Source organism: Mus caroli, unplaced genomic scaffold (genome assembly GCF_978045245.1).
Source record: "Mus caroli unplaced genomic scaffold, Mus_caroli_1 scaffold_4, whole genome shotgun sequence".
NCBI lineage: Eukaryota > Metazoa > Chordata > Mammalia > Rodentia > Muridae > Mus > Mus caroli.
The window spans coordinates 138,719,641-138,742,197 of NW_028227259.1; the positions used below are offsets into that span (position 1 = coordinate 138,719,641).

The window sequence follows — 22,557 nt, forward strand, 5'->3', positions numbered from 1 at the left end:
TTGGCTCACGCTTTCTGCAACACCTATGACCCCCCACCCCCATCACCCCCTTCACCACTCTCTACCCCACTTCCCACCCCTCAAACCCAGCTTGTGCAGTCTAATCTCCACCTGGTGTCTCCAAAGCTCTGGGACAACTAACTGCGATGGATGGAGCCCTATACTTCTTAGTGAAGTGTGACCTAACTAAGCAGGGACCGTGAGGAGCTGTGCCTCTCTGAGTTACTCATCAAAGAGAAAAGGAAGAAACCATCAAGATTTCCACGGCAAAGACTACAGAAAGGCAAATCTCCAGATGGGCGTGGTGGCTTTCGCCTATAACCCCAGCCCTGCAGGATGCGGCAGGAAGACCATGAGTTCGAGGCCAGCCTGAGCTATAAGACCTTGTCTCCAAAACTAACCAAACTATCTCTAATTCTAGCACAGTCTCTACGATACTCAGTGTTAACCGTCGACTTGACAGAATCTGGAATCTCCCGGAGACCGGCCTCTGGGCATGCCTGTGGAATTATCATAATTCGTTTAGGGGATATTGAAAGACTCATTTTAATGGTGGATAGGACATTCCCCGAGGAGGGAAACCTGGACGGTATGAAATAAAGACAGCTGATCAGGAGCATGCATGCACCTCTCGGTTTCTCCGAGAGATGTGACCAATGGTCTCAAATTCCTGTTTCCTAGACTCCCCCACTGTGACAGAGTTCTTGAACTGTGAACCAAAGCCCAACCCTTCTCCTTCAAGTTGCTTCTGACAGGGTATTTTTATCACAGTGATGGCACAGAAACTAAGACCCCCTTCTGGTTCAAAACGGCCCTGTTGGAGCTGAGGCTTTGGCACAGCTGGTAGAGCACAAACCCCTGGGTCCCATTTCCAGCACCGCATCAACTGGGCATGGTGGTGCACATTGGTACCCTTAGCACCTTAGGGGCAGAGGCAAGAGAATCATTGAATGCCTAAGGCTAGCCTGGGCTATGTAGTAAGTTTCTGAGTTACCTCTGAGTTATCCAAACTCCTCTGCAAGTAACCCCAGTAAATGCACTGGTTCATCCCGCCGGACTCTGGTGGGATCTTTAGTTTGCTCTCTGAAGCTGGTGTCCTATCTGTGTGGGATACATGTCTGTTTTCGTCTCCATGCTGAGGCCCCCATCCCTCTCCCGGCTTTACGTACCTTCTTTGGAGCCACTGGTCGAGGCCACCACGGAAGATGAAGCAGACCCAATGGATGGCCTGCCCACAGGACTGGAGTGCTTCCCCCCTCGGCCAGGGGGCTTCAGGCCACTGGGCTTCTGCATGGCGGTGCCACTAGAAGGGCAGACCAAGGCAGACAATGGTCACATCCTCTCTGCCATCCTCGGTCACCTGCGGGCAGAACACAAGAGGGATGGAATCACGAAGTTCTCATTAGGGCCTGGGAACTTGGTTGGTCCCAGTGGTCCAGAAACTGACAGAGCCCCATCAGGATGCTAGTGTTTCCTTTCTGTTCTGTTTGAGATAGGGTATCACGTAGCCCAGGCTGGCCTCATGCTGTAGTAGAGAAAGACATTGAACTCCTGCCTTCATCTCCTCAGGGTGGGGTTTACAGATATAAGCCAGCACACCTGATCTACTCGAGACTAGGGATGGAACTCAGGGCTCCCTGTGCTGCACAGTCATTCTGCTCCCTGTATTTGGTTTTTCTGACACACAGCCTCACTATATATCCTGGGCTGGCCCTTCCAATCTTTTTTTTTTTTAATTTTTTTTAATATTTTCTTTTTTTTTTAAAGATTTATTTATTTATTATATGTAAGTACATTGTAGCTGTCTTCAGATACTCTAGAAGAGGGCGCCAGATCTCGTTACGGATGGTTGTGAGCCACCATGTGGTTGCTGGGGTTTGAACTCTGGACCTTCGGAAGAGCAGTCGGGTGCTCTAACCCACTGAGCCATCTCACCAGCCCTGGCCCTTCCAATCTTATCCCAGCCTCCTGAGTGTGGCGGTTACAAGTGTGGTGCTTAGCCAAGCTTCACTACGCTGCTGTGCTGTTTACAGACAGAGCTGAGATCTTTGCTTTGGGGCTGCTTGGGTGTGGCTGCAAGATGCTTCAAGAACCAGAGACAGCTAGCTGGTAAGCCAGGCCACCATAGAAGGCAGGTCAGAGTTCAGGCTGGCCTTCATTAACCCCACTTGCTTGTTTGGCCCACACCTATCTGAAGGGGACCGCCACACTCACTAGACAGGATCTAAAAGAAAAAAAAAACAAAAACAAAAACAAACAAACAAAAAAGCTGGCAGTTCACTCTGTAATCCCAGCACTCAGAAGCCTGAGGCAGGGGGATTGTTGCAAGATTGAAGTCATCTGGGATACACAGAAAACCCCTGTCTCAAAAAGCCAAGAGGCAGGGCGGGGGGGGGGGGAAGAAAGGGAGAGAGAAAAGCACACACACACACACACACACACACACACACACATTAGGGGTAGGGGGGGAGATCTAATCTAGAAATCCATAGAAAATTCTCTTGGCAGAAACTCTTGGTTATCTCAGAATGTCTCTCAGTCCTATGTTCAGCAGCCAGTGGATGTTTTAGTTGGTGGAGTGTTTTGGTGAAGTAAGGTTTAACCTAGGGTCTTACGCAAGCTACTCAAGTGCTCTACCAGTGAGCCACGCCCCCAGCCCATCCGTGGGGGATTCTAGGCAGGAGCTCTACCACTGAGCCACACCCCCAGCCCCTCACTGGGAGATTCTAGGCAGGGGCTCTACCACTGAGCCACGCCCCCAGCCCCTCCCTGGGGGATTCTAGGCAGGGGCTCTACCACTGAGCCACGCCCCCAGCCTCTCCCTGGGGGATTCTAGGCAGGGCCTCTACCACTGAGCCACGCCCCCAGCCCCTCACTGGGAGATTCTAGGCAGGGGCTCTACCACGGAGCCACGCCCCCAGCCCCTCTCTGGGAGATTCTAGGCAGGGGCTCTACCACTGAGCCACGCCCCCAGCTCCTCACTGAGGATTCTAGGGAAATGTTTACTGCTAAGCAACACCCCCCCACACACACACACACCCTCTTTTCATTTTTTACCTTGAGACAGTCTAAGTTGCTCAGGTTGACCTGGATCTTATCATCCTCCTGCCTCAGCCTCTAAGTAACCAGAGCACACGCCTACATCGGCAGAATGGGCTACTTGCAGTTTTCCCCCACCAGCGGCACCTCACTCAGAGGTCCCTTGGCCGGATAAGTATTGTTCCAGGAAGCCTCTTGTGACCCATGGCCCTGGAAATCTACCGTAGGAGAGTTTGCTGCCATTCTGTCTACATTCTGCCTCCCCAGAGCCCCGGGCAACCTCAAATCAGGCCTTGCTGACTCCTCTGAGATCCCACTCATCAGTGTTTAATTGGAGACCCTGTGTGAGGGCATGCCTGCAGAGAGGATCAAGGCCTTCCAGGCCACAGGTCCCCGCAACAATCTTCTCAGAAAAGGCTCCCTCTGTTTCTCTACTGTTAGTAAACCAGGGACCACCCACATCCTAGAAGCTGGTGAGCCCCAGCCTGCCTTCAGCAACTTGGTGCTGGGAGCTACATCGTCACCAGTGCCCAAATGCGGCACAGTTCCACTGTTGCCACAAGTTGCATATTTTCCCTATGAGCATGCGTTATGCCCCTGTATAATGCCAGTGCCTTCCCTGCAGGCTCTTTTCTCCTCCATCCTCACCCCGAGGCAGCCTTTGTCTTTCCCCACTAAAAAAAAAAAAAATCTCTCAGGTGATGTCATCACATGGTGTGTGTGACTCTGTGGCATCCATCGGCCCTTTGATTGCTGCAAAATCCCTAACACCCAAGAAACCTGCTGTGTGAGAAACCTGCCTGTCCACCATGCTGTACTACTATGCACAGTACTGAACCTACTGTATGCCACACACCTTGCACAGATGTGACCTGGCTACGCCCAAGGCCGCTGTAGAAGCAGCAGGCATCTTACCAGTAGAACAGTTACAGGTCAGAAAAGTTCAGGAACAGCTGAGTGTTAGGGTGACATCTGTCATCACAGCACTTAGGAGGCTGAGGCAGGAGAATGGAGCTTTAGACTAGCCTCCATTACATACGGAGGGCCTGTCTTAGCAAAAGAAAAGAGGGCCGGAGAAAGGGCTCAGTCAGTGCAGTACTTGCCACAGAAGCACGAGGGAAAGTCAGTCCTCAGAGCTCATGGTTAGAAGTCCCGCATGAGGATTGTGGCGGTTTAAATAAGAATGGCCCCCATTGGGCTGGTGAGATGGCTCAGCGGTTAAGAGCACCGACTGGTCTTCCAAAGGTCCTGAGTTCAAATCCCAGCAACCACATGGTGGCTCACAACCATCCGTAACGAAATCTGATGCTCTCTTCTGGAGTGTCTGAAGACAGCTACAGTGTGCTTACATATAATAAATAAATATTAAAAACAAACAAACAGAGCCGGGCGTGGTGGCGCACGCCTTTAATCCCAGCACTCGGGAGGCAGAGGCAGGCGGATTTCTGAGTTCGAGGCCAGCCTGGTCTACAAAGTGAGTTCCAGGACAGCCAGGGCTATACAGAGAAACCCTGTCTCGAAAAACCAAAAAAAAAAAAAAAAAAAAAAAACAAACAAACAAAAAACAAAAAAGAATGGCCCCATAACTCATATATTCAAATGCTTAGTTACCTGGGAGTGGCCCTATTTGAGAAGGATTAGGAGGTGTGGCCCTGTTAGAGGACGTGTGTCACTGGGGTGAGGAAGTAGAAACTTAAGGGTTCTTTGGAAAGTCAGTTATGTTGGATGGTGTTTTACTGGGGCAATCACATGAAGGGGTGTTTTCCTGAAGTGGACACAGGTGGAAAGTTAAGGCAGACTCAGGAAGGAATGTTTGGCTGAAGCAGACACAGAAAAAAATGTTCTGCTAAAGCAAACACATGAAAAGACATGTGATGAGAGATTCTTCGCTAATGACACACATGTATTGGTCTGCCTTACATTGCATAGTTGAGCTCCGTTTATTGGGATGCCAAAGAGAGAAACGCACCAAAAAACTTCTGGTGGTGTGCTGCAGTTTCTTGCTGCTCCCTCAAACTTGGGCTGATTGACAGTGTGGTGTCAGCTGAGACAGACACACATGCTAAGGCAAAGACACACGCTGAGACAAGACCCGTAGAAGACACGTGATGTTTAGAGGTGAGTACCCGATAGACAGTAAGAGAGGCTTATCAGCTTGCTTATCAAGCTCGCCGCTGTGCAATGCTTGTGGGTCTCACATCTTCTCTGATCTTCGATTTGCTGGGAGAGGCACAGCAGAGAACTTTTCCTGGCATTCCTCCCTAATCCTAATTCCTGCTGACCTGTGCTGAAGTTGAGGCCTGAATGTCTCTGCTAGGGAGTGCCACCACTGCTAACCCACGTTTGCTAACCTAATTACAGAACTGGACTGCTGATATAGCCATAAAGTATTCGTGAGTGGATGAAGCTGCCGCTGCTGACCTGTGAACGGAACTGGTGACTTTCACACAATACAGACGGAAGTCGCTCCAAAGAACCTTTCTAAACAGGTCCACTTCCCCGGTATCCTTTCTTTTCCACTACCTCTAGTGGGCTAAAAGAGAGGTTAAACCGTTTAAGGACCATCATTAAAAATAAGGTTTAAAAAAATTAAAGTTATACTAGAGAATAGGCTTTGAGATTTCAAAAGCCTGTACCAGACTCTCTCTCCCTCCCCTCCCTTCCCCTGCCATGCCTCCCTCCATAATGATAATGGACTAAACCTCTGAAACTGTAGGCCAGCCCCCAGTTAAATGTTTTCTTTTTTAGGAGTCAAGGTGTTTCTTCACAGCAGTACAATAGTGACCAGGACAATGATACATGCATTTAAGCCCAGTGCCGGAAAGGCGGAGACAGGTGGATTCCCTGGAGCTCCCTGGCCAGCCAATGTAGCCTACTTGGTGATCCTCAGGGCAATGAAAAACCATGCACACATAGGTACATATGTGTGCATTGGGACTACACACACATACATGCACATGTGTGTGTGCACACAGATGCAGGCATGTGCACACACATTCACACACACACACATAACATGAACAGAAGAAAGAAAAGAGAAAGTGAAGGATGGAGGGAGGGGATTAGTAGGAAAGGAAGGGAAATGACAAAGGGAGGGAAGAGAGAGAAGAAAAGGAAGGTACTGAGGGCTGGTGATATGGTTTAGAAAGTAAAGGAGCTTGCTGCCAAGCCTGAGAACCTGAATTCAATCCCCAGGCTCCACATGGTAAGAGAGACCAACCCCAGCAAACAGCCCTCCACATGTGCATGCAACACACACATGCTCCCTCTCAAAGACAGCGAGTAATAGTTTTTAGAAAGAACACATACTTATAGAACCAGGAGCTGAAAAGATAAAATTAATTTCCCAGATTCCATCCGAGTCTCAGTGTTGCAGCCATGATTGAACTGGTCCTAGGGTTGGCTCTTCCTTACCTCCTAGCCTGGTGGCCCTGCCCTAAAACAACATTTCCAAGACCCTGACCTCTGGGGAATTAGCGCTTGCTTGCTTCAACTAACAAAGGAACGCATGGAGCAGGCAGGAAAGAACCAAGCCAGCATTCAGCCAGTCTCTGCTACCCCAGCCAGGGACTGGAGGGGACCGGAAAGGGGAGGGGGAGGGGAGAATGGTAGCAGGAAGAGGGGAGGAGGCAGAGGGCTGAGCTGGCCCTCTGTGACTCAGCCGGGCTCTGGGACAGAGAATTGGTTGGGGGTGGGGTGGGGGAGGACTTGGGAAAGCTGTGACATGTCCATACACTGGCCTCTGGCCACAGTGCAGCTGATGGCTGAGGCCATGAAGTGAGAGCCTGCGGTCTAAAGCCAGTTTCACTCCAAGAGGCCTTAGGACATGAAGCCATGTGACAGTCCCTGGGGTTCTCACCTGTACTGGGATACAGGTAGCACAGGCATGGTCAGCACACAGTGATTCCAGCACAAGAGGCAGAGGAAGAAAGACTTCAAGTTCCAGGTGGACAAACGGCCTAGCAAGTTTAGACAATTGCCACCAAACCTGACGGCCTGAGTTGGATCCTCAGGGCTCACGTGGTAGAAGGGCAGAACTGACACATACATACACATGCTAAAATGTAATAAAATGAAAGTAAAATAATACACCAAGCTCGGAGTATAGCTGGGTCAGGAGAGGGCTTGCCTATGCATGAAGCCCTGGGTTCGATCCCCCGCCCTCCTAAACCAGGGTGGGCACACCTGTGATCCCCAAAGTAGGAAGGTGGGGCGGGAGGATCAGAAGTTCAGGGTTATCCTCAGCTACATAGTGAGTCTGAAGTCAGCCTGGGCTATAAAAACAATTTTAATCTCAGTGCTCAGGAGGCTAGGGGGTGGGGTTCTGGTGCCTGGATTGGGAAGCTTGTAAACCCAGGAGTATCCCAGATACTTGACAGAGGTCAGGAGGCCCATGTCACAACTCTCTGGTGACACTGTTCACACAAGCATTGTCTGGGAACTCGGGTCTAACAGAAGCAACAGGCCCCTGTGTGCTGTCCTCAATCGCCACTTACTGGAAAGAAACCCGAGCTCTGTTGCAGGGTTTCCATTTCAGCTGCCTAGGGGTGACCCGCTCACCACAGGACGGTAGGGGACAGGGCCCAGGATTCTGGCCCAGTGAATGCGGTAGTGGCCTAGAGAGGGGGACAGTGCCAAGTGGAGCAAGAGAAAGCCCGAGTCCTGAGGTAATATGTCCCCAGGGCGGGGAAGAGGGCAGCAGGATGTAGGCACCCTGGCCCAGAACTCCAGCCAAGCCGCTGGCCCTGGCTCATTCACTGGGCACTTCTACCAGGAGATGGTCCCTCCATAAGGGTGACACTAGACACTAGACTGACACTAGACATATCCAGCCTCTTTAAAAAAAAAAAAATATATATATATGTATATATGTGTATGCATACATATACATATGTGTGTGTGTGTGTATATATATATATATATATATATATATATATATATATATATATATATAGGGGGGATATATGCATGCCCTATGTACGAAGGGTTCCAACTTGGCAGCAACTTGGGGGGTGGGGTCATCTGGTCATTTCTCTCCTTCCAGAAGAAGTCTCCAGGGCTCGAACTCAGGTCTTCAGGCTTGGCAGCAAGTCCCTTTCCCTGCTGAGCCAGCTTGAGCCCCTTCTTTTCCATATTTGCTATATAGCCCAAGTTGGTCTCAGGCTTTCCATCCTCCTGCCTCTTTCTCCCCAGTGCTGAGATTAAGGGCCTAGGATACCATTCTAACTGCATTTGGCTGAGGATCAGGGAACACAGGCAGCTTGCTGTGGGTCACCAAGAGGTCACCCAAGTCCATGACCTCCCAGCTGAAGACAAGCAAAGGCTGTGACTGGGACAGTCCCTCCCTGTGAGTCTTGTCAACTTCCAGGCAAAAAACAAAGTCCAAGTTTTAAACCAGCTGTGCCTCAGGCCCGGGAGAACGGGAGAGATGGAGTCCATCTGCCTGGATCCCTGTCCCCATCCTTCTCCCATCACTCTCCCCTGGTCACCAGGGTCAGCAGGATGCTGGGAACAGCCAGGCCCAGGCTTTACACAGCTGTGTAACTCCTGCCAAGCCCATGGTGAAAAGTGTGAAGAGTGTGAAAGAACAGATAAGGAACCTGGTTGGGGTCTTCGGACCCCTTGACAGTGCCTAGAGGCCTGACCACCATGCGGAGAGGGATGGCAGCAGAGACCAGCGGGAGGCTCTGGGAGAGCCTCCAAGCCAAGGCGCAGCAGCAGCTAGACCCTATGCAGACATGACTTCAGGGTGGGGGGATGGATGAATCTGGGAAGATCAAGCTGGGGGTGGGTGGCAGACCAGCAGCACACAGCCCCCCTCTCCCAATCAACTGCCAGCTGTGGGGTTTATTTTGGTTGGTTGCTTGCTTGCTTTTTGATTTGTGAGACAGTCTCTTTCGATAGCCCCGGCTCTCCTGAAACTCATGGAGATCGGCTAGCCTCCAACTGACAAAAAATCTGCCTCCCCAGTGCTGGGATAAAAGGCGTGTGTACTACCACCCATCTGGGGGTTTTGTTTGTTTGTTTGTTGTTTGTTTAATTATTTATTTTTATTTTATGTGCATTGGTGTTTTGCCTGCCTGCATGTCTATGTGAGGGTGTCAGATCCCCTGGAACTAGAGTTACGGACAGTTGTAAGCCACTATGTGGTGGCTGGGAATTGAATCCAGGTCCTCTGGCAGCCAGTGCTCTTAAACACTGAGCCATCTCTCCAGTCTACCTTTTTTTTTTTTTTTTTTTTTTGGTTTTTCGAGACAGGGTTTCTCTGTGTAGCCCTGGCTGTCCTGGCACTCACTTTGTAGACCAGGCTGGCCTCGAACTCAGAAATCCGCCTGCCTCTGCCTCCCAAGTGCTGGGATTAAAGGCATGCACCACCACGCCTGGCCAGTCTACCTTTTTGCTTGTTTGTTTGTTTGGTTGGTTGGTTGGTTTTTGAGACACTATTTCACGTAGCCCAGCATAAGTTGAACTCAAGTTGCCAGTTTGCACAACAAATGCATTTACTCTGAACCATTTTACCAGCCAGCCAGGTAGTGAAATACACAAAACAAAACAAAACAAGCCTATTTGATGTGACCCCTTGAAATCCTGATCCTTCCTGGCCCCACCCCCTGAGTGCTGGGTTCTAGGCATGGGGCTCCATGTGGGCTTTTGTACGAAAGGTTATAGGTCAGTATAAAGTTGACTTTTCCCCCCTTTATTTGGAAGCAGGGCTCTGCTAATTAGCCCAGGTTGGCTTTGAACTGTGTACTCCCCTGCCTCAGACTCTCTGGTACTGCAAAAGCAGGCAGATACTAAAACAGTTTTGGCTTGGGGGTTTTTTGTTTTGTTTTGAAGGTAGCCCCCGGCTGTCCTAGAACTCACTCTGTAGACCAGGCTGGCCTCGAACTCAGAGATCTGCCTGCCTCTGCCTCCCGAGTGCTGGGACTTAAGGTGTGAGCCACCATGCCTGGCTTCTTTCATTCTGTTTTCTTAACTCCCTGGCAGGCTGGTGAGAGCTTCCGAGAGTTAATACATTTCTTGTGCAAACCTGGCAACTTGAGTTCAATTCCCAGAACCCGTGCAAAGGTGAAAGGAGAGAACCAATCCCACAGAGCTATTCTCTCACCTCCAAAGGTGCATTATGGTGTGTACACACATGCGCACACATCATGCGTGATCATGGGTTGGATTTTTTATTTGTTTGTTTGTTTGTTTGATTTTTTGGTTTTTGGTTTTGTTTTTGGTTTTTTTTGGTGGTTGTTTTTTTTTTTTTTTTTTTTTTAGTTAAAACTAAGCTGGAGAGATGGCTCAGCAGTTAAGAGCACTCGGAGAACTCAGGTTCAAATCCCAGCACCCACATGGCAGCTCACACCTGTCTGGAACTCCCAACTGCACATCTTCTAACACCCTCACACAGACATATGTACAGGCAAAACACCAATAGACATAAAATAAAAATACATTTTTAAAAAAGAGTGTGGACTATTCTCAAAAAAATCAAAATAATAACAAATAACTTTTTAAACTTATATTAGATTTATTTATTTCATTCCATGTAAGAGTTTTACACGTATGTATGCATGTATGTATGTATGTACATATGTGTATCGCATGTGTGCCTAGTGCCCATAGAAGTCAGAAGAAGAGGGTATTGGATCCCATGAGTCTGTTGGATGGTTGTGAACCACCATATTAGTGCTGGGAACCGAATTGGGTCCTCAGCAAGAGCTTCAAATTTTCTGATCTAACTCTTTAGGCCCAATCAATATAATAATATATATTTTTTAAAAAGGTGGAAAGAGATCCCTAAAGGTTTTCTTCTGATCTCCATAGGTACACATATTCACACATCCACACAAACATGCACACATCTCACATACACACACACACACACACACACACAGGATTACAGTTACAGACTAGATGAGTAACTGTCAGGTAATTTCCTGGGCTCTGGATCTGGGACCATCAGACGGCCCGGATATAATGAGCAGCCTGTGCCCTGTGGATCCATGTCCTGTGTGTCTCTCCCAAGGCTCTGGCTTCCCCTGAGGGCAGGAGAGGTCACAGTGTGGCACAGTTGTCCTGCACAGCCTGTGCCCTGTGGATCCATGCCCTGTGTGTCTCTCCCATGGCTCTGTATTCCCCTGAGGGCAGGAGAGACCACAGTGTGGCACAGAATGAGGGCCTTCTACTGTGCCTTATGTCCCTGCAGCGAGTTTCTGTGTTAACATCCGGATGCTCTCCCATTCTGGCAATGTCCTGAGCAGGCGAGGGACGGGAAGGAAGAGACACGGATGCTGGGGTCTGGCCTTGAAAGAGCATGAGAGAGTCCAGCCAGACAAAGGGAGGACGAAGATGAGGCAGCCAGGAGAAAGGGGAGCTTGCCAGCAAAGCAGGTCAAGGGAACCGCCCACACATCTGAAACTAAAACCCAGCGACACTGGAGTGGGTGGGAAGGAAAGAATGGAAGAGACACACAAATGCACTGGTCCAGACGTCATCAGGAGGACGTCCAAATTGGTACTATCTACCGTTGCTTCCGAAAAGGCAGCCTCGCCCTGCCTACCAATGGAGGCTGCGTGCCAAGCACCCACTACATGTATGCACTGTCTTACGCATGCCCAGGCTTTCTGCAAAGTGGTACCCAGTGCCCTTGAAGGCCTTCTCCCACTTCTCAGGGAGAGCAGCAGGGCGCGGTGGAGCTTTTGCAAACCCAGTGTGCGTCTCAGGACCTAGGACAGCACCAAGCAAGTGGCTTGAAACTGCCAATTTAACAGCTCCATTAAAGAGCCCGGGGTGGGAGGGAGCTGGGAGAGTCCTTACTTAACCTACACAAAGTCCTGGGTTCCATCCCTAGGACCACACAGGCTCGGTCTCACCCACGGGGAAATGCCTGCAATTGGAAGGTGGATCAAGAGATCAAGTTCACCCTCCATTACACAGAGAGGTTGAGAGCAGCCTGGGTGAGGGGACACCTTGCTTCAAAAACAAACAAACAAAGCCAACAACAGCAACCAAAAGGAGCAGGAGAGATGTCTCAGTGGTTAATTTAAGAGCACTGTCTGCTCTTCCAGAAGACCTGGGCTCGATTCTCACCATAGACATGGCAGCCCACAACGTTAACTCCAATTTCAGGGAATCTGACGCCCTCTTCTGGTCTCCATGGGTACTTCATAAAACTAGTGCATAGGCCTGCATGCAGGCAAAACATCCACATCCACAAGAGAAAAAAAATATTAGGGGGTGGAGAGCTGGCTCAGAGGTTAAGAGTACTGACTGCTCTTCCAGGGGATCCGAGTTCAATTCCCAGCAACCACATGGCAGCTCACAACAGTCTGCAATCCAGCTGCAAGTGATTTGACACCCTCACACAGACACACATGCAGACAAAACACCAATATACACAAAATTAAAAATAAATAAATCATTTTAAAAAAAGAAAAATAGGGGGCTGGCGAGATGGCTCAGTGGTTAAGAGCACCGACTGCTCTTCCGAAGGTCCCGAGTTCAAATCCCAGCAACCACATGGTGGCTCACAACTGTCCGAAATCTGATGCCCTCGTCTGGAGTGTCTGAAGACAGCTACAGTGTACTTACATATAATAAATAAATAAATCTTTTTTAAAAAAAGAAAGAAAGAAAGAAAGAAAGAAAGAAAGAAAGAAAGAAAGAAAGAAAGAAAGAAAGAAAGAAAGAAAGAAAAATTAAATGACCCTCACCGGGGCTGGAGGTGTGTTTCAGTGGTAGAGCATCTACCTTGAATCCCCCAGAGAAAGGCTGGGGGCACGGAACAGTGGTAGGTGCCTACCTAGAATCCTCTAGTGTAAGAAGTATGGGTCAGCTGTAGAGCACCTGCCTAACTCTGCAACTCTCGGGAGGAGCCAAGGGCAAGGCAGGAGAGAGAGCAAGGCAGGAGAGAGAGCCCACAGCCCTGTATTTATGTCTTGTTAGTGATTCCTCCAGCCTCTTCTGCATCCTGCTCAGAAAACAGCAGATCATTAACCTTTCTAGGCGTTTCTGAAGGCATCAATTACAGTTCGTGTTTCTCTGTGAAGACCAGGGAGGAGGGGTCAAGGGAGGGGGGCTCCAAGGCCTCAGAAAACACAGGGTGCTGGAAGTAGACCCACCTACCCCGAGTCCCCAGATCTTGGGAGAAGAGGGTCTTCCCTCAACCTGGGCCAAGACAAAGAGTTTACATAGAAGGTCACATCCTTATGATCCTTGAGGCTAAGCCACAGTGCCAAGGACAGGAGCACCATACAGCATCTAGTGCCAGGACCGTAAAGTGTTCATGGCTCTGCCCCCTCCATAAGACCACCAGCTCCTTTATATAGCCACACCCCAGTTGTCTAGACACATACACACACACAACTTCATGCACCAAAAACTTGCCTTATAGATTATACCAGCTGTTCCCAGCCCGTCTACCACCAGCTAAGCAGATGAGGGGAGCCCCCTCACTTGGTCTCTCTGGCAACCCAGGATTAAGGGAGATACCACCAGGAGGGGGGGTCTATGAAGAGGAGCTGAAACCAGCATTTACAACAGTCACACTGGGCCAAGCCACACTCATGAGTCAAGGAGAGATGGGACAGAGGCAAGATGAGGGTAGAGGGAATGAAACCAGCATCCAGAAAGAAACAGAAGGGGTGGCTGCCAGCCAGCTTCCCGGCCCAGGTGGCCCCGGCTCCCCGCAATCTTCAGTGACTAAGGCTTATTTCTCCTACCCTGAAACGTCCTTTTGGGTCCAGCAAGACTGTGAGATGGCTCAGAGGGGAAAGCGTTAGCTGTCAAGCCTGGCATCCAAAAAACAAAAACAAAAACAAAGAAAAGCCGGGCAGTGGTGGCGCACGCCTTTAATCCCAGCACTTGGGAGGCAGAGGCAGGCAGATTTCTGAGTTCGAGGCCAGCCTGGTCTACAAGGTGAGTTCCAGGACAGCCAGGGCTACACAGAGAAACCCTGTCTCAAAAAACAAACAAACCAACAACAACAAAAAAAACAACAAAAAAACAATCCCTGGCATCCATACAGATGAAAGAGAAACAACTCCCAAAAGTTGTTCCATGACCTTCACAAGTACGCCATAGTATGTGGGAGTGCACATGCACACACACACACACACACACACACACACACACACACACCATAAGGACATTTAAATAAATGTAACTGAAGTCTCCCTTTACTTAACTGAATGAGGCTCTGATTCCCCGGGACAAAGAAGACCAGGCACAGTGGGGCTATAGAGAGGGTTCCCTTAGTAAACTGCTTGCCATACAAACTTGAGGACTAGAGTTCAGAGCCCCATCACCCATGTCAAAAAGCAGCGTGTGCCTGTAATTGCAGCAAGAGAGAGATGGAGACAGGAGGAGCCCTGGGGCTTGATAGTTAGCCAGCCTCATCAAGTCAGTGAGGTCTAGGTTAAGTGAGATATCCTGTCTCAAAAATTAAGGTGAAGGGCCAGGAGGATGGCTTAGTGGGTAAAGGGCCTTGCCACCAAGTCTGGTCATCTGACTTTAATCCCAGGTATCCATAGGACAGAAACAGAAAATGGATCCCAGCAAGTTGTCCTCTGACTTCCGTATGCACCCACGCATACACACACGCATCCACACCCACATGGAACAAAACGGACAGTGACTGAGGAAGACAGAGCTAACCCCTAGCCTCTACACGCTCATGTCCGCCCAAATGCTTGCAATGTACACACATACACACGCACTCACGCGTGCATGCATTCATGCTAACTGTGGAATCACACACCTGTAATCCCAGGACTTGGAAAGGACAAGCAGAAGTTGAGGCTAGCCTCCACTATGCAACAGGTTTGAAGCCAGCCTGTGTGCTACATGAGATCCCTGTCTCAAAACAACAGAAACTCCCAAGGACAGGGTTATTAAAGGGCCCTCTTCTGATTCGGTGTTCCTTCCAGACAGCTGGGCTCAACAGAGGATGCTTGATATTTACAGCTTATAAAGAGAACTGAGGTGACCTTAGTGGAGGCATACAGAGTCTGGCCAGCTGATGAGAGTGAGGGAGAGAAAGGGGGAGGGGGAGGGGGAGGGAGAGAGAAGAAGGGAAGAGGGAGGGGAGCGGGAGGGGAAGAGGGGGAGGGGGAGGGAAGAGAGGAGCCAGTTCCATGGAATGCAAAGCCTAGGCAATTGTGTGGGCTCCAAAGGCCAGACAGCGATTAGACTTTGTACTACTGCAGTGTCGGCAGTAAGTACGACTGTAATTATGCTTTAGAGAAACAGACCTTGACTTTGCAAAAGACGGTGTGTCCCTTAGGCACACAGTAAGTACTTAACCAATGCATGGACAAAGCACACAGTGGTGTCTACCTGTCATCCCAGAACTCTAGAGGTACAGGCAGGATGACCAGCCTAGGCTATAGAATCACTCTAAGGCTAGCCTGGGCTACAGAGTGACTCTGAGACCAGCCTGGGCTACAAGGAGACCTTGTCTAAAACCCAAAAGCAGAGGAAGTTCTGTGGTTCATTAGTGCCTGCCTAACATGTCTGAACCCCAAATCTATCCCCAACGAAACCTGGAGAGGTAGCACACACCTGCCACCCTAACTGTTGGGAAATGTGGGCCGGACGAGCAGAAGTTCAAGGCCAGTGCTGTGTAAGATATAGGAGACTCTGTCTCCAACAAACAAGTAAGGGCTGGAGAGCTAGCTCGGGGATTGGGACCCAGGTTCATTTCCAGCAGCCACCTCAGGCAGCTCACACCAGTCTGTAACTATGCCAGGGTATCTCATACCCTCTCCTGGTCTCCATGCACCTGCACCCACATGCCAGACAGCCCCACAGATGCTCACAAAGATAAAAATAATGCAAAAAGCCGGCCGTGGTGGCACACGCCTTTAATCCCAGCACTTGGGAGGCAGAGGCAGGCGGATTTCTGAGTTTAAGGCCAGCCTGGTCTACAGAGTGAGTTCCAGGACAGCCAGGGCTATACAGAGAAACCCTGTCTCGAAAAAAAAAAAAAAATGAATACATTTATTTACAAAGTCAGAACCACTGGGCATGGTAGCGTACGTTGTTAGTCCCAACACTAAGCAAACAGTTATCTGTGAGTTCAAGGCCAGCCTGGGCTACATAGTAAGTTCCAAGCCAGCTAGGACTACATAGTGAGATCCTGTCTCAAAAGAGGGTTGGGGGAGTTAGAGCCAAACATTCCTAGCCCAGAGAAAGCACTTAAAATGTGTTTTTTTTAAAAACCTGTGTAAGGGCATAAATTCTCCCAAGAGCGACTACTGGGTGACAAGTGCAGTCTCTCCTCCAGGCAAAGCAGCAGAGGAAGTGAAGGCGGATAAACAGAGAAGCTGGCAGTTACTGACCAGAGAGGGGCTGAAAGTCACACAGAGCCTGCCTTCCAGGTGGGGACAAGGAAAACTTAGGGATAAGAGGACAATGGCTGTGCTATCAATGAAGGAAAGCAGGAAGCAGGAAGGGAGATAGAAAAGAGCAGGCCCTGGGGTGGGACTGAGAGGCTAAGCTCTGTGAAGGTAAAGGGCAGCCAGAGCAGGGGATAAGTCTCCTGCCCCAGGCTGAGAGCCACTTCCTGTAGCCAAAAAAAAAAAAAAAAAAAAAAAAATCAACTGAGAATGTAGCTCAATGGAGAATCCTCCAGGGCTGTGGCTCAGTGGTAGAGCCCCTGCCTAGAATCCTCCAATGAGGGGCTGGGGTGTAGCTTAGTGGTAAAGTCCCTGCCTAGAATCCCCCAGTGAGGGCTGGGGGTGTGGCTCAGTGGTAGAGCCCCTGCCCAGTAAGAGGATAGGGGCATCTCTCAGCCAGAGAAGCTATGAGGTCTTAGGTTCAATTCCCCATGCCACCAAATATACACATAAGTAAAGTCACAAAAACTCTGTCCTAGGGCACATGAGTTTCTCAAAAGCCCTAAAAGGCAAATCCCCTAACTACTCGCATCTTACTGATGGGGAAAAAGAGATCCAAAGCCACACAGCAATGCAAGTAGCAGAGCAAGGATTTGAACTCACTTTGGCCAACTCCAACTTCTGAACTCCTGCTCCTTGGGATGTGTGTTTTTGCTGGGAGTTTGGGGGCTCTGCGTAGGCCCTTCCCACCTAAGTGCCCAGGTTAGAAGAGTATGTATCTGTGTACTCCTCCAAGGTTCTTCTGCTGTTGGGGCTCCTCTATTTCCAACCTCCTCATCCTGGAGCCTCCGCTCGCACTGCTGAAACCCACGGGTCCTGCGCTAAGTGGGCACCTACTGGCGAACAAGCTCTGCCTTTAACTTCACGCCCCAGTAACCTAAATCTTTCTCTGCCCATCTAAGCCAGAATGCCTCTTGTCTGGAAGCTCTTGTGGGAGCCATCGACTAGGTAAAAAGCAGCCTTGGGCAAGGCGATGGTCTCAGGGTCTGCCCCACCCTCCAGCTGTGCCTCTTGGGAGCTCCTGGCTTCTCCACTTGCCCGGCATCAGGTTAGGCTGTGCTGTGCTGGGCAACGTAGCTCTGGTTCTGTGTACCTGCCAGCCCCTGGTGGTGCCAATCCAGGTGACAGCGACCTTATGAATGAAGGACTCATTGTTTACATTTACAACTGATGGGGAGAGGCCTCTGGCTCACAGCAAAGGGAAGGTGGCCCCACGTGGTGCTCTCTAGCTCCTCAGAGCACAGCCTTAGGCCAGCCCCACCCCCGGCGTCCTCTGTCTGGGCACCCTTCAAGATTAAGGCCAATTCCTAGCTCCACAACCCTCCAGGCCCCTGCCCATTTGTAGTCCAGAAGACAGGAGCGGGATCTCAGAGGCTGGATTGTGATTCCTCTACCCCTAAGGTGTTCCTCTGCAACGACCTTTCCAGGCTTGGGCCAGGATCGGGAGAAGGCACGCGTGGCAAAGCCCAATGAGTCCGGGACAAACACACAGGCCCCGCCTGAGGATCCACGCGGGCTAGCCCTGGAGGCTCAGCCCTGCATCCTGCGTCGCCACTGCCCCTCCCTGGGGGGAGGGAAAAAAATCTGCTGCCTCACCAGCTACCAGCGCCAGCTTGGGGGGGCAACCCTGCGGAAAGCCACCCTGCCTGGGCCTCCCCCTTACCCTATCCTCTGCCAACCCAGGCTCTCCAATCAAGTTTTGCTAAGGGCACCAACCAGGCGACCCCAGGTGGCGGGGCGGGGGCCTCCGTGTCTCATCCCAGATGCCAGGTCTGAAGATGAGAGCTGATGGCCGCGCCCACCAGGCTGTGCCCCCACAGAGCCTGTGTGAGCCTTCCCCAAGAGCTCTGCAGCTTGTCCAGCTGCCTGGACCCGCTCTTGGAAAGAGGACGCCAACAAAAACACCCGAATCCCAGGCTAAGGATGTTTGCACCATCTGGACGTGCAATCCAGGGGCGCCCCCAACCCCAGCAGCGATCTGGGTTAAGGAAGTTGGGGTTCACCCCGCCCACGCCCACCAGCGGCAGCGACCCTGTCCGCTGTCCTTGCCCACGCGGCGACAATGGCTTGGTGATAGCACCCCCTTTTCTTTCCAGGATAGGGTGCCGCCGCCCCCCGCGACTCTGCGTCCTTTGTTGCCCGCGCGCCCCCATCGCGCGCGTCCCCAGAGCGGCGCCTACCTTGGAGCTCCAGCAGCGACCAGGACCCGACACCCCTCGCCTCCTCTTGGTCCGCGCGTCCCGGGAACGAGGATGCTGCGCCGGTCCCCTCACACCACTACCCTAACCGGGTCTCCGCGCTCGGAGTCCGGGCCTCGCACAGGATCTACGTCCAGAAGGGGATAGAGGGAGGGGCCGATCCAGTAAGCCCGGCCGCTGCCTGCGCGCCCTGAGGCGGAGCCGAGCCGAGTCCAGCCGAGCGGGGCCGAGCCGGGAAGATCCGAGCCAAACGGGGCGGAGGCGAGAGAAGCCGAGCGGAGCGGAGCCCGGTGGAGCCCTGCCAAGGTGAGCCGAGCCCAGCCGAGAGATGCCGAGCGCCAGGAGAGCTCAGCGGCCAGAGAGCGAACAAAAGGGGCCGGCGTAGCGGCGGGCGCAGGAAGGCGGGGCCCGGAGCGCAGGGGGGTGGGGGGAAGGTTGGGGGCGGTCCCCACAATCCTGGTCTCCGGGTTCTCAGGCAACAGTGACGCGCAAAAACTGGGGAGCGGGCGGGCAGAGAAGTCTTAGGAACCTGGTCTTCCCCATCTAGACCATCTACAGCTGACTTGAACCTTGGGAATAGATTTCACTCACAGGCCCTTCAGCCCTAGGCACTTATGTGTGTTCCAGTTTCTGTTTCAACCCTTCATTGCTTATGTAAATATTCCATATAAGGAGACTGAGACACTTGGAAATGTAAGGGGACGGGGCTGGGATCTGGAAGGCTTCGCGCAAGGGTTGACTTAGGGACTGTGTTCAAAGAGGCGAGGAAGGGGAATGATGCAAATGACCAGAGAGCTTTAGGGGTACCACCTGACACTAGGCAAGCTGAGCGGGAGGACAAGCGGAGCTACACAGAGAGACTCTGTCTCAAAAAAAAAAAAAAAACCAAAACCTTAAGGTCTCACTCAGCGTGGTGGTACGTTAACCTCTGGACCTCAGTTTCCCCATCTTTAAAGGAGGCAGGGTGTTTTTTAGTTCATCAGAACAAAAAGGTAGTTGTGCACGGATGCCAACAGTAGGCCAGCCCAGAGGAACTCTGCAGTGAAGAGAGTCCGTGTGAGAAGAGCCAAATTCCTCAGGAGTGGACCGTATATAAAGTAAAGAGTGGGTTGTTCGAGAAAGAGCAAGTTTTATGTAGCTAGATGGACAGCTTCAGTGTTGAAATAGGAGCTAAATCATGGCAGACTGGAACGAATCCACCTCTTGGGTTGGGTCCTGGCTTAGCGGTAGAGCACCTACCTAGGATAACCCCAGGGAGGGGCTGGGGGCGGGGCTCAGGGGTAGAGCACCTGCTTAGCATTACTGAAGCCCCAGGTTCCATCTCCACTAACAGAAAAATGAAATAGCTGGCCATGGTAGCACCTGCCTTTAATCCCAGCACTTGAGACGCTGTAACAGACTGATCTATATTAGTTTAAGCCCAGCCTGGTCTACATAGAGAGTTCCAGGCCAGCCAGGGCTACATAGTCTCAAAAAGAAGGAAAATTAATACCACAATAAAAGAGTTAAAGTTCACACTTCAACCATCAATTATAGTTCTCTGTGTGTAAACCCTTCAATGTGTGTCTTAGAAAGAAAGGATGAGGGCTGGAGAGATGGCTCAGTGGTCAAGGGCATACATTTCAGCTGGGTGTGGTGGTGCATGCCTTTAATTTCAGCAAGTTAGAGGCCGCACTCTGTAGCTTGAAGCCAGTCTGGTCTGCATAACAAGTTCCATGCCAGCCAAGAGTATACAGTGAAACCCTGTCTCAAAAATAAAAGACTGGGGCTGGTGAGATGGCTCAGTGGGTAAGGGCACCCAACTGCTCTTCTGAAGGTCTGAAGTTCAAATCCCAGCAACCACATGGTGGCTCACAACCACCCGTAATGAGATCTGATGCCCTCTTCTGGTGCTGTCTGAAGACAGCTACAGTGTACTTACATATAATAAATAAATAAATAAATAAATAAATAAATAAATCTTTAAAAAAAAAAAAAAAAGACTGTACACGCTCTTTCAGAATCCCGGCAGGAGATGAGGAAGAAAGATCCTAAGTTCAAGGCCAGCTTTGGCCACATGATAATTTGGAGGATAGCCCAGGCTACATGAGTCACTGGGACAAGGATTTGTCCCCATGTGAGCCGCCTGAGCATTCCGTTGGTGCCCTCAGCAGGCAGACAGAAGGAACCCCCAACTGACGTGCCCCCAGGTGGACCCCGCCAAGACTCTCCCTGCTAAACACCTGCTTTGGGCTATTGGAATCAGCTCCAAGAGACCCAGCTGGCCGCTCATGGGCAGAACCTCAAAGGGTGACTGACCTTTGGCCCTAGCTGTTGGCAAGCTGGTTCTAGCTGAGAAATCCTCCCCTTACTGGGGGATTTCTGACAGGTACTCGGTTTCTCAACCATGCCCCTGCTTTTGCTGGGGAACTCTAGGCCAGCACTCTATCCATGTGCTACATCCCCAGTCCCTTCTTATATTTATTTTTGAGACAGAGTCTGATATACCCAGTGCTAGCTTTGAGTTTCCTCTGGTCTAGTTCTCAAAACCCACTTGCCTTTGCCTTTCCAGTGCTGAGATTCCAGTCATGTGCCATCATGTCTGGTCCTAGCCCATAATTTTGATATTTTGTGTGTATGTGGAGACAGGAATGGAATCCAGGACTTCTGGAATGCTAACTAAGCAAGAGCTTTGGCACTGAGTTCTCCCCCAGCTATCTTTCTGAGGATTTTTCTGTTTGTTTTTTGTTTTGTTTCGTTTTTATTTGTTTTTCCACACTGGGTTTCTCTGTGTAGTCCTGGTTGTCCTGGAACTCACTCTGTAGACCAAGCTGGCCTCGAACTCAGAGATCTGCCTGTCTCTGCCTTCCAAGTGCTGGGATTAAAGGCATCTACAATAGCTGATTTATTTTATTTTATTGAAATAGAGTCTCACTATATAGCCCTGACTGGCCTAGAACCCACTATATGCACCAGGCTGGCCTTGAACTCATGACATTAGACTGCCTCTGCCTCCTCAATGCTGGGAGTTACAGGCACACACCACCATGTCTGACATGGATGATATTATTTTAATTATGTCTATGTGTGTGCTTTTGTGTTAATATGTGCACTTGAGTCGGGGTACCTCCCAAGGCCAAAGGAGAGTTTAGAATTCCCCCGGAACCGGAGTTACAGGTGATTGTAACGATCTATCCTCCTGATGTGGGTGCTAGGAACTGAACTCGGGTACTCTGCCAAGAGCAGCAAGCACTGTTAACCCCTAAGCCATCTTCCCAGCTGTCACCTCCAGTTCTTTGGTGGAATATTTTTCCAGTCTCTGAATTGCTATTTTAAGCTGAGCATAGTGCCCCAGGGAGCCAGCACTTGGGGGACAGATGCAGGAGGATCTCTGTGAGTTCAAGGCCAGCCTGGTCTGCATAATGAGTTTCTGGACAGTTGGAGCTACACAGTGGAACCCTGTTTCCAAGTAAGTAAGTAGAAGCTGTTTCCGTGGAAACTGGAAGCCCTCTGCATCCGGGTGGGCGTGGCGTCGCCATGGAGACGTCAGCTGAGCTGGCCACCACCCGGCTGCTTCCAGAGCGGTGGACTTGGCTGGTCGGGGATTCTTCCTGCCCAGGAGGAAGCGGAGCTTCAATGCCTCTGGTTAGTAGTAGTGCTGATGGAAGAAGGGAAGCTGACGTCATCACGAGGACGCAGGGCTCTGTCGGCTATCTGCTGACCCGACCTGGCCTTCTGAGGTCTTGGGAGATTTTTCTTGCGGCCTTCTGGATTTCCTGAGAGTTGTCCCTCTGTAAATAGTTTCAGCTTTGTGAGATAAGGTCTCATTTATGTAGCCCAGGCTGACCTCAAACTCTCCAGCCTGAAGCCTCCGACCTCGGAGTGCTGGAATGTAGTGTCATACTCACGGTCTCTGTGAGCTCTTTGCCTGGCGACAGGGGGTCTTACGCTGT

The 22,557-nt window shown here is 50.7% G+C and overlaps 1 protein-coding gene across 3 annotated transcripts in view; it reads right to left on the reverse strand.

Annotated features, from left to right (window-relative positions):
* The window catches only part of Clip2 (CAP-Gly domain containing linker protein 2), a 64,145-nt gene extending 45,200 nt beyond the window's left edge, over window positions 1-18,945 (reverse strand). Inside the window, exons 1-2 of one of the 3 annotated variants that reach the window (XM_021162395.2) lie at window positions 18,608-18,943; window positions 1,170-1,360 (exon numbers count right to left, since the gene is read on the reverse strand). In XM_021162395.2, coding sequence (XP_021018054.1) covers window positions 1,170-1,293 — 124 coding nt within the window. In that variant the 5' untranslated portion in view covers window positions 1,294-1,360; window positions 18,608-18,943. Of the gene's footprint in view, window positions 1-1,169; window positions 1,361-18,607 lie in introns of all 3 variants that reach the window. The other 2 variants (XM_021162396.2, XM_029477823.2) reach the window with 2 other exon arrangements.
* Between the last annotated feature and the right edge of the window lie 3,612 nt (window positions 18,946-22,557).